The sequence below is a fragment of the Chamaea fasciata genome, unplaced genomic scaffold, assembly GCF_029207755.1.
Source record: "Chamaea fasciata isolate MVZ Bird 193981 ecotype frontalis unplaced genomic scaffold, bChaFas1.0.hap1 SCAF_7, whole genome shotgun sequence".
Taxonomy (NCBI): domain Eukaryota; kingdom Metazoa; phylum Chordata; class Aves; order Passeriformes; family Sylviidae; genus Chamaea; species Chamaea fasciata.
Genome location: NW_027094092.1, coordinates 10,985,628 through 11,000,214, shown reverse-complemented (window position 1 = coordinate 11,000,214; position 14,587 = coordinate 10,985,628). Strand labels below are relative to the sequence as shown.

At 41.0% G+C, this 14,587-nt stretch overlaps 1 protein-coding gene across 2 annotated transcripts in view; it reads left to right on the top strand.

The window, feature by feature from the left end:
* SWAP70 (switching B cell complex subunit SWAP70) overlaps positions 1 to 14,587 on the top strand; it is a 35,238-nt gene that overhangs the window by 17,283 nt on the left and 3,368 nt on the right. For both annotated transcript variants that reach the window (XM_066187543.1, XM_066187544.1), the window contains exons 4-10: positions 3,730 to 3,957; positions 6,484 to 6,630; positions 6,887 to 6,995; positions 8,230 to 8,411; positions 11,765 to 11,872; positions 13,054 to 13,220; positions 13,975 to 14,173. In XM_066187543.1, the coding sequence (XP_066043640.1) occupies positions 3,730 to 3,957; positions 6,484 to 6,630; positions 6,887 to 6,995; positions 8,230 to 8,411; positions 11,765 to 11,872; positions 13,054 to 13,220; positions 13,975 to 14,173 (1,140 nt within the window). The remainder of the gene's footprint in view (positions 1 to 3,729; positions 3,958 to 6,483; positions 6,631 to 6,886; positions 6,996 to 8,229; positions 8,412 to 11,764; positions 11,873 to 13,053; positions 13,221 to 13,974; positions 14,174 to 14,587) is intronic.

Here is a 14,587-nt window from a genome sequence, read left to right as displayed (position 1 = left end):
GAAATTCTGGGAATTGACCCTTGGCCCTTCAGAAATTGCATCAAAACTGGTAGAAAGAGAATGAAAGCTGCTTGTGTGGGGTTTTAATTGACTCATGATCTCTAAAAGTTGATGACAGTGGTTAGGAAGGTTCTTAGTCACTTCCATCAGTCACTTGGTTAGGAAGACTTGCATCAGTTCTTCCCATTTCACTGCCTTCTTCCTTGATTGCTGTGTGAAATACAGTTTTCAGCTCACAGAGCAGGTTGTTTCTTGAGTTGACTTTTACTTCACATAACACTGATTTAATTTGGAAAAGAAAAAGAAACAAGGTAGTGGCTTACACTGGGTAATGAACACGGTTTTGCTGGTGGAAAGGAAGAAACAAGTATTTGACTTAAAAGTAAGTGATATTCTGGTGGGATGAAGAAAAGGAGTTGATGATGACTGTGAGAGGGGCTGTGACTGCTTTCGTGGCTGTGGCCCAGTAACATATACTCCCACAGAATTCTGTACAATGTGAGTAGACTTTTGATATCTGCTCAGTTAATATCACAAACCTTATTTGAATAGTGTGAACCAGACCAGAATAGCTTTGTCTGCTGTGCTCTGCTGGGCATGAAGGCCTCCTTGGCATTATTTTTGTCATTCTAAGAGACCCACTCGTATATGGGAAATATGTGTGAAAAATCTATGATGCTTCATTCCGTACGGAAGCAGGAATACCTGGATATGGAAAACAAATAGACACTGAAACACAGGGAAAAGAAAGTGCCCTCTGAAAGAAGTTCCCAAACAGACTCATGTTAGAGCTCTGTTCTTTGGTATTATTTTTGATTTCTTCTGGCAAAATTCTGGCTGAAAAGTGTGTTGATTTGAGATGGAAGCTGGTTTTGGTAGTGTGGAGCCACTGGGTCCCTACTGGTGTATGCAGCGTTAACAGCTCCCTGGTATTTTGCATACTTATGACCTGAAAGCAAAGTCCCGTCAGAATAGCAGCAAATGTCGCTTCACTTTTGCTTTTCAACATTGCCTTTTAACCACAAGAGTAGGTTATACTTGAGACAGGAGACTTAATTTGTCAGTTATTTGCTGGGTAGATGTGTCTGTGTGGAGGAGGGGAAATGTCATTTGCTCTCAGAGGTTCCTCATTTGAGCACCTAATGAGTGGTCGCTATTTGCTTCACACTAGTGCAACTTATTTCTTTGTATTTACCTCATACTTCCATATTCATGCTGTGCAAAAGTCACTGTTGCTGTTGAGCACATGTATCAGATAAAGTTTTTCTGGGAACTTTGGTTAGCCATGTACATGACTGAATTCAAGACAAACCTTTAATTTTATTTTTTTTAATTTTATATGTTGAATTGTAACGCACAGGTCATTTTTCAGTTAAGAAGAGTTAATGTTGTTTAAAATAATGAGTGTTTTGTGTACTTTAGTGGGTTTATGGGATATTTGTGGTCATGTAAGTGACTTGTGGATGAGGGTTAACAAACTTAAATGGTTAAATCTATTTTATGAACCCAAATAAAATATATACAAATAACACTAAAGGAAACAATGTGTTGACTTATTTTCAGTGCATTGTATGATAAGGTGTACTGGCCAAGAGTTTTGCATTGCATCATTTCCAGACCATTAGTTGGATCCACATTTTATTTATATGGCTTGAGCAAAAATTGGAAAAAAAAAATTTAGGTATGCCCTTTTTGTGTGTGTGTGTTCTGTTGTCTGCAAGTGAGAGCTGGTACTTTTAGATAATTAACCAAAGGAATTTGAGATGTGCCATGCCTCAAGCAGTGTAAGAGGTTGTGAAATCTGGAACAATGCATTTGAAATTATTTTTTATTATTATTACTGTGTAGCATTTTGGCAGTTATATTATCTACCTAATTAAGTCTCAGTTATTTTAGCTTTCCTTCCAGCTAAAGTTCAGGATTGTAGTTCAGAACTGATGCTGCTCAAAAGCAATGAGCAGAGTGGCAGAATGTGTTTTGAACACAGGGAAAAAAATCAAGGTTTTAGGAGATTTGCTTTGAAACAGCTTTTCAGTGCTCCTGTTCTTGCACGCTCTGGAGGCTTTTTTTTTTTTTTTTCTATAAAACTTGTCTGGAGTAGGAAGTAAGCTGCTTCCTGCCCTTAACTGAATACTGAGGATTTATGGTAGTCAATGCTTGAAAGCCTTGAATTATTTTTTTAACTTAAGAATTCTGTGGTGTGAAAATCAGCAAAGCTTATTTCAAAGACTGTGAGTTTGATTGTTACTTCTGCAGAGGCCTCTGTTCAACCATACCTTTGCTAGTAAGAACTGCATGAGGAGCTAAAAAATACTGAAGTGTCTTACTTGGGGAAGCTGAAATGAGAAACAATGCTCTCTACAATTTCTGGAGGCATATTTCTGTGCCTGGCTGGGCTGTCTTCTCCTAAGAGAGACTTGAGGAGGATGTGACAGCCACGACTGGAGGTGTGTGCACTTCCCTTTCATTCAGTGGAGCAGGAACTTTCCTCCTGGCACGGCAGCAGCTTTGCAGCTTCTCCATTTTGCTGTAGCCTTACCCACGTGCTCCTGTACACGGGGCTGTGACACCAAGAGAGTCACTGAGCTGAAACAGAGGGAAAAGCACATCCATCTGCAGGGTGAATTTGGGAGTTTACTGTTCTACTAGGCACTTGTGTTTCCTGTCCATAGACATGAGGGAAAGTAAGGGATTTATTTGGCTGTGCCTGTTGCAGGAGAGAGAAGCAGCAGCCACAATATTAGCATGTGTGCTGCATCAAAACCTTGAGGCCTGGGAGTCCTTGTGGTGAAATGTGTGGGGGGACAAAAACATTTCTTTATTTCTTTGTACTCCCAAGTCTCTTGTGTAGACTTGTGTGCACTCAAAATCCTATTAGACCAGCTAAAAGGTGACTCCAAGCTGTGGCAGGAAGGCCCTCACCAATTATTTTGTTTAGAGTCATCAAAAGCATTTTGCATGTGCTCAAAGCTGTAGATGGGCTTAGTTTAAAATACTGCAAATGAACAGTGATGAGTTTAAAACCAACATAAAAAACAGACTAAAGAACCACAACCTTCTTTGCTTTTTCATTTTTGTGTTTGTTTTGACTAGTGTTACCGGTGTTATGATCCTGTGCATGGTAATGCCCACAGAGTGATGAAAGATTAAAGGACAAGGAGAATTTATTTGGGAAACAAAAGCAGATGTGAAAGATTTGTTCTTTTATTTCTTTTGATACAGCTGTCAGGATTGTGTTCAGGGATGGAGAGCCTGAGAGCTGGAGAAGAGGGGTCAGGTGTAGATCCTACCTTGGTCATTTTTCATTTCACTTCTAGTTCAAATGGCCTTATTTTCTTATTTTTTTGTAATTTGTTTGCTTTTTGCTTACAAGAATACTTTCTGAAACTTCTTGCTTTCTCACGCTTCAGTCGTCGTGGTTTGGAAGCCATTACAGGGAAGGTCCCATGTGTTCTGTAGGAATCTGAAATATTAAATGAGGCTGTCAGGTTCAATTCTTTGTTTTACTGTGAAGAGAGTAGCTGAGGGACAGGCTTGCCAGTCAAGAGTTCAGTTGAGACAGGAGCTTAAAACCTTTGTTAATCAAACCACCTACGTTTAGGGGCCTACATGTGAGCATAGGAAACCCGCTGTAATGGGAGTCTCTGGAGAAGCTTCATTTACAGCTCTGAAGCATTTGGTTTCCGTGCCTGCTGTGAATGATGGCTTTCCGTTTGTGTTTCTGCACAGATTGAATATTTACTTAAAAAAATCACAGAGGCCATGGGAGCAGGCTGGCAGCAAGAGCAGTTTGACCATTACAAGATTGCTCTCAACACCAGTCGAGAGGGTCTTTCTGCGTGGGAGCTGATTGACCTCATCGGAAGTGGGCAGTTCAGTAAAGGAATGGACAGGCAGACAGTGTCCATGGCAATCAATGAAGTCTTTAATGAGCTCATACTGGATGTACTCAAGCAGGTAAGAGCTACAGAGAACTAATGTTTTGAAGTAGACTGTTTGACTGCTTTAATTAGAAAATGTTCAATTTGTGTTTGAATTTCTTTACCCTACTGAATGATGAGCAGGAGGAAATTAAGTAAGTTATCCATAAGGGTTCTTTAATATGAGCTTATTTTTATAAAAGAAATGGTCCTGCTATTCAGATTGTTGTAATTGTAGCAGTATTATGAATGGGTTACTTCTTGGATGAGTTTGCTTTTAGAAAGTGAAATAAGGGGGCTCTGACTTGAATTATAGCCTTTTTTACACTAGTACCAGCTGCTTGTTAGTTCAGAGAATAGCTGCATCATGCTCTCAATTCTGGTGACAGCTTTTCAGTCTTTGGAAATGCTTTTCTGTAGTTTGAGTTACACTGTAGGAAACGCAGCTGTGCTGGGCACCACCTCTGCATTCAAACAAGGGGGTCTGGACCAGAGTATTGCTCCAGCTGAAAGGTTGGCTTCTCAAGTTCTCCACTTCAACAGGGCAAAAAGGTGTGGAAGAGCTCCAGAGGGCTCTCCCTTCTTGTTCTGCTTAGTAGGCTACATGACTGACAACTTATTTACCTGCACTCAGACTCCAGAAGTCATGCTGGCCTTTGTATTCTTAGCAAACTTCTTTCTTCAGATTTCCAGTGACTGGATTATCAGTTTAGGAATGCCTTTAAAAACTGCATTTGTTTCATGGGAATTGGAAGTACCACAGGGACCTGAGGGGTCACAGCAGAGTTTACCTAGGGAGCTTTTTAAAATTGACTTTTACCTGACAAGAGAATTTTTTTCATCTTTGATTTCTTGGTGAGAAGAGAAACAAAGCCTTTCTTGGCCAGCTTTCCTAAGCTGTTCTGAAGAAACAATCAGAAAGTCTTGGCACAGGAAATTCTTTCAGAATACCCACAAAACAATGCAGAAGTCTATTTTTGTTAACTGCTGGTTGCCTATTGGAGGTGAGGGCTGGGGGCACACACACACAGTTGAGGGCAAAATGAAGTCATTCTGCTGTTTGATACCATGGAAATAAATTAACCAGTGTCAGTTCAGTCCTGCTTGAAACTTGTGAGGAAATCAGATTTCTTTTCAGTTTTGATATTGCATTGTGTGTCTTCCCCTACACATTTTTTTTTCGTTTTGTTTTATGTCTCCTTTCTTTCCTCTTTTGGTGCCTGGGCTACTTTCTCAAGGATGTCTAAGTGCCTTTGAATGGTTCCTTGACCCTTAAAAATAGTTTGTGTCAAGATTTGGCCCTGTGCCTCCTGGGCAGTTTGGACAGTTACTGGCCTGGTGGAGAGCAGAGTTCCCTGTGTGGTTTCAGTATCCTGATACCTTGTGGATTCACAGAATTGTCCTGTTTATTGCAGTAATCATATAATTGCTTCAGGGTATTAATTAATGACACAGGGCCTCATAACCAAGTGTTGTGCTACCCTTTTTATTGAATGCATCCTGAATCTCTAAGGCTTATGGGGCATAGCAGCAATAGTTAAATTTCTGGTATTTAGTGTTCTGAAAGGTGTGTCCTTTGTGTGATGGTTGGTGTGAAAAAGCTCCTGCTTTTCGAGAGCTCTCAGTGGGTTCTTGGAAAGTGAGAAGCAGCTGATACTGAAGTAATAGGCAAAGATTTTGCAGAAATTTGAGGGGAATGTATTAGTCTGACTTGGCTTTGAAAGCTAATTTGGTAAGTCAGGAAGGGAAGAAAACCCCCGGCTCTGACTTAGACTGTGCAAAGCATGAAAGATTGAAGCTGCAGGAATCCTTCACATGGCCTTGCAACCCTCCAGAGCTCAGACCCGAGTATGGAGGCGGCAAACAAAGCTGTTTGTCTGTGCATTCCTGGTCTGGAGCAAAGGAGTGGGATGGCACCTGGGAATAGGCACGGCCTTGGTTCTGGACATGTTTAAGTAGCTTGGAAAGCTGAGCACAGATAAGCTGTATGAGTAGGGGGTGGCTTGGGGTTTTGTTTGGTTTGGTGTGTTTTTTAAACAAAAAAGCTTCTTCAGCTGTTCTGAATGTTTTCTTCCCCCTCAGACCTGTAGAGAAAGATATCTTTGGCTTAAACATGCCACAGCACATTTCTTTATATCTTTTTTTTTTTTTTTTTTTAATACAAGCACATTTGCTTGTATCAAAACCTGTGATAAATGAAAGCTATTACAGAAAAATGTTCCTTGGTCTTCTTTCCTACTTCTTCATCCTCTTAATCTGGAATACTTTGAGTATACTTTCCATATGGCTTGTTCATAGCTTATATTGATGATGGTGTTGAGTTTCATCTGTGATTTGACTTTTTTTTGAAGTTAAATGTCAGACAAAAGTTTATGTAAGTATTTGGGGAATATCATTACAGAAATGGAAGGTCCAGCTGAAATGCTGGCTAACTTTGAAAGTATTTGGGGCTATGAGGTAACTTTTCTGTGTGCTCTATTGGGTCATTACACCTTTACATAACCAGAAGACCAGATGGTTCAGCAGAGGCCAGGCATTTCAGCTGATCTGTTGCTTTCAACAGGGCTACATGCTGAAAAAAGGTCACAAACGGAAAAATTGGATGGAACGATGGTTTGTGCTAAAACCCAATATTATTTCTTACTATGTAAGTGAAGATTTAAAGGACAAGAAGGGAGACATCATACTGGATGGCAACTGTTGTGTAGAGGTAAAACCACTCCAAAAACTGTGTGTCTCTAAAGACCAGAATTAGTTCTGTTTTGCCCGTGGGATTTTGTGTATCTTTTCAAAGAGCTTTTCATACTTCCTATGACAGCAGTTCATTAACACCCTTTTAATAAAGGCACTTAGTGCTGGTATTTGTATCTCAGTGACACATAACTGCATAGATGCTGCTTGACTTTATAATTTATATTTTAGATTTCAGTGTTAGCAAAGCTAATCTTTATTGTTACCCATTCTAGGCCTTGCCTGATAAAGATGGAAAGAAGTGCCTGTTTCTCATAAAATGTCTTGATAAAACCTTTGAGATCAGTGCCTCTGATAAAAAGAAGAAGCAGGAATGGATTCAAGGTGAGGTTTCAAAAATGCTAATTACATGAAAATTAAAGTTAGTGGAATTCTTACAGCAGTGTTCTACTCGAATTTGAAATTCTTGGTCTTTTGATTTTTTGATATCTCTGTTTTGAGAACATGGATCTCTAAGGGGTCTGAGACTCAGGAAGAGCTAAGGATCCATATAAGGGAAATCAGTTTTTGTTATGTAAGTGCCTCAATTCAGGCGGCCATAGCCAAAATGAAATGGTTATTATTGTTGGTTTTTATATTGACTGCACTTCTAGGGATGGGGAAGGAAAGCCACACTGTAAATCATTGCTTTTGGGGAGAAAGGGAAAGCTTGTTCATTTTGGCACTGTGAAATACTGGCTTTGGTTTTACAGTTTTGCTCGAAGTAGTATGGTTTGGTGAGCTGAGGATAAAGCTGGGAATTAGGGCTTGCTTTTCTATTCCCATGGTAAAGGTATTCTTCCTGTGAGACCTTCCCAGATATGTGGTGGGTACATCCATCTGCATGGTGAGGTAGAAGCCCTTGCCAAGCTGAAGTTACCTATGCCATTGAAGAATGTGCAGCAGTTAAATATTCAGAGCTGTGGACTTTCATTTGCACTTCCCATTTTACCTGCAGCATGCGTTTCATTGCACCAAAGTCAGGTGTATGATGAATGATTCAAAAGAAGATATATTTTCATGGTTGTAGTATGTGAATAAAATACCAAAATCATCTGCCATTCCTCAGCTTTGCTCTCTTAAATATTTTCTCGCTGCATGTAAGCGAATGAGAGCTGCTGTCTTATTGGGAGAAAGTTTTCCCTCAGAGTATCTGTAAGAATACAGGGTTTAAGGTTGGCACTATGGAGGACAGATAACATCTTATTCCTTGGTTAGTCACTGAGTCTAGCTAGTGAGAAATCCTGAAGCAGAGGGTTTTCTTGCAGCTGGGTGTATAAGTGACTCATATGTCTATAGCCTGTTACAAATCAATATTGGAATTGACCGAATGCAGTGGGATTGCCAGACCTTATCCTTGTGGCACACAACCAGTACTGAGAGGCATCTTTCACTTCTCGTTTGTGCTGACAGCCAGCCTGATGAGAATTAGGACAACTGACAACAGTGCTGTCTGATTTAAACATGTATTTAAAAATCCCCAACCCAACAGCCAGCACAGCACTGCAAGTCACTTCACAAAGTCTCCCCGGAAAGTTCAGCATTCCCCTTCATGGTGTTCCCTCCGTCTCCCCTGCAGCCATCCAGAGCACTGTGAACCTGCTGCGTGCGGGGAGCCCTCCTCCCCACAAAGAGGCGCGGCAGAAGCGGAAGGAGCTGCGCCAGAAGCTGCTGGCTGAGCAGGAGGAGCTGGAGAGGCAGATGAAGGAGCTGCAGGCAGCCAACGAGAACAAGCAGAAGGAACTGGAGACCGTACGGAAGGTGGGATTGGGAGCTGCCAAGCTTCCAGTCTAGAGCTCAATCCCTGTGGTTGAACTGGGCATCTCTCTCCTGTTCAGGCACATTGAGCAGACTCCTCCAGAGGAGCTGCACTTGTTTTAGGCCCCTCTTCTGAGCAGGGGATTATCAGGCTGGTGAAGAACCTGCCAGCTCTGTGGATGATATCTGGGGATAGGAGAGACCAGTATTTTCAGTTGCTTTTGGGTTTTTGTTTTCCTATCCTGTCAGACACATCTGTCAACCTGGGGCTTTCCATGAAGATTTTCTTCTATAGTTTACACAAGTTTTGTTACATTATTTATATGTTTAGGGGAACTGTTCTTTTCACACAGATGTCATTTCTATAATTTCTATCTTTCAAAACAAAAGATGTGGCTTTTCTTGCTGTGAGAGCTTTTAGTTTGGAGTGTGCCTTGAAAACTGCTTAGAACCCAATATTCGAATTCAAGCCCTCCTCACTTGCTGCCTTACATTTTGGCTGCTGAGTTCCTGCTGCCAGAGCAGTCCAGATCTTCCTGTTTACATGTCTCCACTACCTCCCTAAATTAATGTACATTTTTTGCATTCCCATTGAGGACAAGTCTGCATCATTGCTTGTGGTTTTTTAAAGTAAAACCCACCAATTTTAGTGCTTGGAAGAAACTTCAGTGATCTTTGCAGCTATAAATATTGTGAGGCCATTAAGGGTTTTGAGTCTAGAAAGCTAATAAAATAATAAAAAACCCCACATTTTTAAAAGTCTTGTCATTGTCACAATTTGTGGCAAGGAGAAATTTGTCTTTTTTAAAATTTAATCTTATACTGACAGTCCTGATGTAGGTGTTATTCTCTTTGCCTTAAATGGAGTCTGACAGTGGAAAACCATTTTTAAATTTAATTTTGGCACCTGTAGTCTACCATGTGTTTAAGATTCAGAATGCAAAATTGACAATAAAGGATAGTCTATGTTACCTCCTACTAATAAGTAATGCACCTGTTAACAGAAATCATAAGGTTGGATTTCTGCATTGTTTACTTTATGGAAAAATATTTAGGGGGGAAGACAACATGAGAGCAACCCCAAAGGAGTGGTAGGATGTTGACAGGCTCCAGTTTCATAAAAATCATAATGGGTAAACTAAAGAGAGTTGTGGCCATAAGCATCCCTTGATGTGGGCTGGATTAAAGTGATTTCTCAAGGAAAGTATCTCAGGCTCTGACATGACCTACTGCACTTTGCCTAGGTGGAACTACAGGGGAGGTACATTGTTGGAGGAACTGAAAGTGTTTGATTAGTTAGAAAAACGTTCTTCAAGGAAAAGGCTTTGTAAATGCTTCAGGAAACTGGATTGTTCTGGGAAGTTTAGAGTTTGATTTGCTCCTGATGGCAGTGAGCCACCATTTATGCAGCATCTGCCAAAGTGCACTTTGGGACTGGTTTGTATTCTGATAGCTCCTGCAGTAGAGTATTTCGAAAGAATAAATGCTTTTGTCTAAAACAGATTTTTTTTCATATTTTTAATGGAATTTTGACGTGCACATTGAACAGACAGGAAGGTAAGTTCTTCCTTGTGTGAGAGCATGCACAAGATGCGTGCACCTTTTTTGTTTCAATTTGGGGTCTTGCTTGGCCTTTGGAGACTCTGTGCTGTCTGATGCCTGCTGGAATGGTGTGTTCCTGTGGCTCCCCCCTCCAACACTTGTGGCTTTTCCCTGAAGTGCACAGCTCCCAGTAACCTTACCTGCTAGGAGCAGCTTTGGTGGATTCAACAGGAAGTTGCTGATACTGAGTGGACAAAGATCATTTTCTTGTTGAGCTCTCTGGCAGTGGCCTGGCACCCGCCTGTGACTCTGCACGTTCACCCTCTCAGCTCAGTATTGGCAATGTTTGTTTAATTTCAAAGCGAGGAAGGAAATCTAGAGGAGAATTCACTTAAATAGGCATCTTGGATTTGACTACAATTACATGCTTTTGAATGTCCTGGCAGAGGAGGAATGCTGCCTCTAAAACACTGGCATCATTTAAGCCTTGCGAAAGAGAGCAGTTCTGTGCTGTGTTCTGCAACATAAACACAGAAACCTCAGCCTTCTCCTTCACTTCTTCCCATCTATTTCAGACCAGAGGGATACTACAAGCACATAGAAGAGTGAAAGATTTAGCTTGGCAGTTGTAATCATTTGGGCATCTCATTAGTTCATCTAGGTTGGTGAGGGAGGATGGTTTAAATGTGGTACCTTCAGGAGCATGACAGAATCACAGAAAGGTTTGGTTTGGAATGGACCTTAAAGATCATCCAGTCCCAGTCCCCCTGCTGTGGGGAGAGACACCTTCCACTACACCAGGTTGCTCAAAGGCCCATCCAACCTGGCCTTGAGCACTTCCAGGGATGAGGCATCCACAGCTTGTCTGGACAACCTGTCCCAGTGTCACCTCCTCTGGGATTGCTCCAACAGATCCATGTCATCTTTATGTTGTGCCCTGCTCTTACTAAAGGTCTGTGGAAACAATTTCCACAGCCTAGCATGTTAAAACAGAAGCATCAGATAAGTCTCTTAGGAAAATTTTGTGAAAGAATGGTTTTGTTTTCAGTACTGATAAAATTTAGGCTGGTGCTTGAAGATTTCTAACCTTGCAGGGATTGAAAAACTGTGACCACTGTCTTTATTTGCAAAATCAAGATGCAACAGAAGTAAGATAAGATGCAAGAAAAGGAAAGGTACCAGCAGCTGTTTCCCAGGCATTAGCCAATGTTCCTAATTTCAAGTGATGATTATGGACCAGGATTTTACTTACCTTACTTGGCAGTTTAGGGGATGTTAGAGGGATGATTCACGATAGCACAATCACTTATTCTAGTCAAAGTTCGTAGCACTTCTGCTTTCCCATGGCAATTCAGTGCTTCTCATTTCTGTTTCTGTGTGAGCTCTGTGCATGCTGGCATGTTTTCCCTATTGGAAGTCCTATGCAGTCCTGCCTGAAATGTGGTTTTTCGTAATGAAAATGGGATAGCTTTCTATCCTGTTGAGGTAGAGGAGGAAATACAGTGATTTCTATCACTTGAGCAAAGCAGGACTTAGAGGAAACTTGGAGATAGTCAGGTAATTGCCTTTTCACAGGTAAGTTTAAGACTGTCTTGCAAACAATCAATCAAGATAGAAAATTATATTTAAACCCTGTGAATAGTCTCTGACATTAAAAAACCCAAACTGGTGCCTTGATGCTTTTGAAGGCTTCTTCCTTTTTTGTTACAACAAAAATTTGTTAAATAAGGTCCCATTCCCTCAAAATGATTTAGTTTTGACAAATTGGTTTTTTCCTTCTTTTCTTCCCCCTAACCCCCACCCTTCTCTTCCAGCAACTGGAAGCAGCAGCTGCTCGTGCTGCTGAGGAGGAGAAGAAAAGACTTCAGACTCAAGTCGAATTACAAGATCGCTTCAGTTTGGAGCTGGAGAGAGAAAAAATGGTGAGTAGTGCACGAGGGGATTTGTTGCTCTTACACATAGGGAGCCATGTGTTCAGCAAGGGCTTCCCTCACAGGCAGCCACTGAAAGGATTCCACAGATTTTGCAGGAGGGTGGAGAACGGAATCTGTGTTGCATTTATTTGAGATGGAGGAATAAAATATTTTTACTGGTGAATTCAAATACTGGAACAGCTCGGCTACAATTTGTACAGCATTCAAAGTTTAAATATTATTGGAAAATTGGGGGGAAAATATTAGACTATTTGAAGGATAAATGCAGACTGAAGTTCTCCTGGCAGTTTTCAGAGATGGAGAACCTGAGGCCAGTACTTTCTGTATGAATAAGCAAAATGAATCAGGCATAATCAAAATGCATTTTACATGTTCCTAGAAGTATTGCTTTTTTATGCTGTGTTCTTTTACAATTATATACATACACAAATATAAGGAAATATTGTTGCTTTACAATACTCTTACTATTCAGCTACACTGAGGATTCTCCAAAGAACTGGTTTTCAGTCTTCAAGGGCTTTGTCAGGTTGTTCTGTTAGTCTGGGAAAAAAAGTAGAAAAAGTGATGTGATGGGACATCTCGGAACATTAATGCACAGTTTGCTGCTTTATGGGCTGATCATGAATTCCTGAATACAATCCCTTTCTGGGTCACTGGGATTTGGGTCAGCTGAGGGGAGCAGGCTGCAGACCAATGGGGCAGGACATGCCAACCTCCTTTGCTGTTTTCCAACCCTTTATCCATCCTGTGCTATCATCCACAGACATAAGTGTGCGAGATACACTGCTGCCAAGGGGGGAGTGAAAACACTGCCATTAAAGCAGCCTGACCTTCATGTCTGGCCTCTCTACAGCCTTTCTCTTCCTTCAGTTGTGTATCTGTAAACTAAGCAACAAGATCAAGCTGACTGAAATCAGGTTTGAACCCCTGTAGAAATCCTGTGCTGTAGGAAGTAGGTCAATAAAAGTAGCCTGTGTTATTATTTATTTCTTTAAATGCTCTTAGTTCCACATCTGCAGATCTCGCCTCAATTTTATCAGTTCTGCTCTGCAGTCAGCAGGAAAAGGTTTGTCTCTGCAAACATGGCCTGAGGGAAACCTGGCAATTCCTTTAAAAATCAGAAACCTGAATTGAATGGTAGCTCATGTGTCCCAAATTTATGCTGCTAGGTAAGACAAAAAATGGAAGAGCAGGTTGCTCAGAAATCATCTGAACTGGAACAGTATTTACAAAGAGTACGTGAACTGGAAGAAATGTATAAACAGCTGCAGGAAGCATTGGAGGATGAGAAACAGGCACGTCAGGATGAAGAGACTGTGAGGAAACTTCAGGCCAGGTATGGCTTTGACCAGGTGGAAAAGTGTTTCAGTTCCCCCTGTCAATAGTGAGTACCTGTGCCCTGCTACTAATGACTGCTTGCTCTTGAAATGGTGAGCTACCTTCAAGTCCAAACACAGGACAGATTTTATTTTTCCTTAAGATACAGAGGCTGAGGCTGCTGTTTATATGATTTTTTTGTATGTCTGATTAGCCTTTAGCAGAGGGCAATCTCAGCAGTTTTGGAAAAGCAGGTGCAGTTATTTTTCCATCGTGCACACGTTGTGCATGTCAGCATGTGAAAAACTGAGATCACTCTCTACAGGCTTTTCAGCTGTTTATTTAATAAGGTAGTAACTGTAAAAATGACTTTCTGCTGTATTTTATCACAGGTTTAAACTAATGATAAAGGGTTAAATTTCTTCTTAAAGGGACTTTGTGGAGTGTGGTTTTTTTTCTTCATATACTCAGTCCTCCTAAGACAATGAAGATAACTTATGCATGCCTGTTTCTTCTGGGGCTCTGTGTTGTGTATTTGCATTATTGACTACATTTTCTGAATAGCCCTTTGTAGCAGTCAGACTGCTTGCATTGCTGGCATGACACTGAAGGCAAGCCAACAAACAATAACTTCTTCCCTGCTTCCCAAGCTTTTTTAAAAACAATATTCTCTTAAAAAAAAATAAAGAGGAAAGAAAAAATTAGTTAATTTGGCTTCCCTGCATGGATACAACTATGTTAAAGTGCAGTTAATGTCGCAATCCCCATTGCAGATTGCTGGAAGAGGAGACAGCAAAGAGAGCTGAACTGGAAAAATGGCATTTGCAGCAGCAACAGACCATTCAGATGACAGAAGCAGAGAAGCAAGAGCTGGAAAACCAGAGAATGATGAAGGAACAGGCTCTTCAAGTGGCCATGCAGCAACTGAAACAATTGGAATTGGAAAGGAAGGAGGCCCTTGAGCAGTATGAGGTGAGCTGCTCGGGTCATCAACCTCATCCTTATCCATAGATTGAATTTGAAATTCATCAATATTATGATTCTTTAAGGGTTAGTATGGCACAAAAGTTATAAGAGGTAGGATGGTTGGGTTGGGTTTTTTTCTAGTTTTTACTCGGTTTCTAGACCAGTAGATACATTTGAAGAAGAGGATCTGTTTCAGACACACCTCTGAACCTCTTCTATTTATTTTTGTCATGATTTGCATGCAGGCCAGCTCAGTCACATCCTGAAATACTCTGTGTACATTTGTCTTCTGCTGCAGACTCACTTCATGTGCCTGTGCCATAACTGGGTGCATTTTGCTTCCTAGTTAGTAATTCTTGCGGTGCCGTGATGATGTCATGGCACAGTACTGTCTTCCAACAGATAAAGTCAATGTGTTAC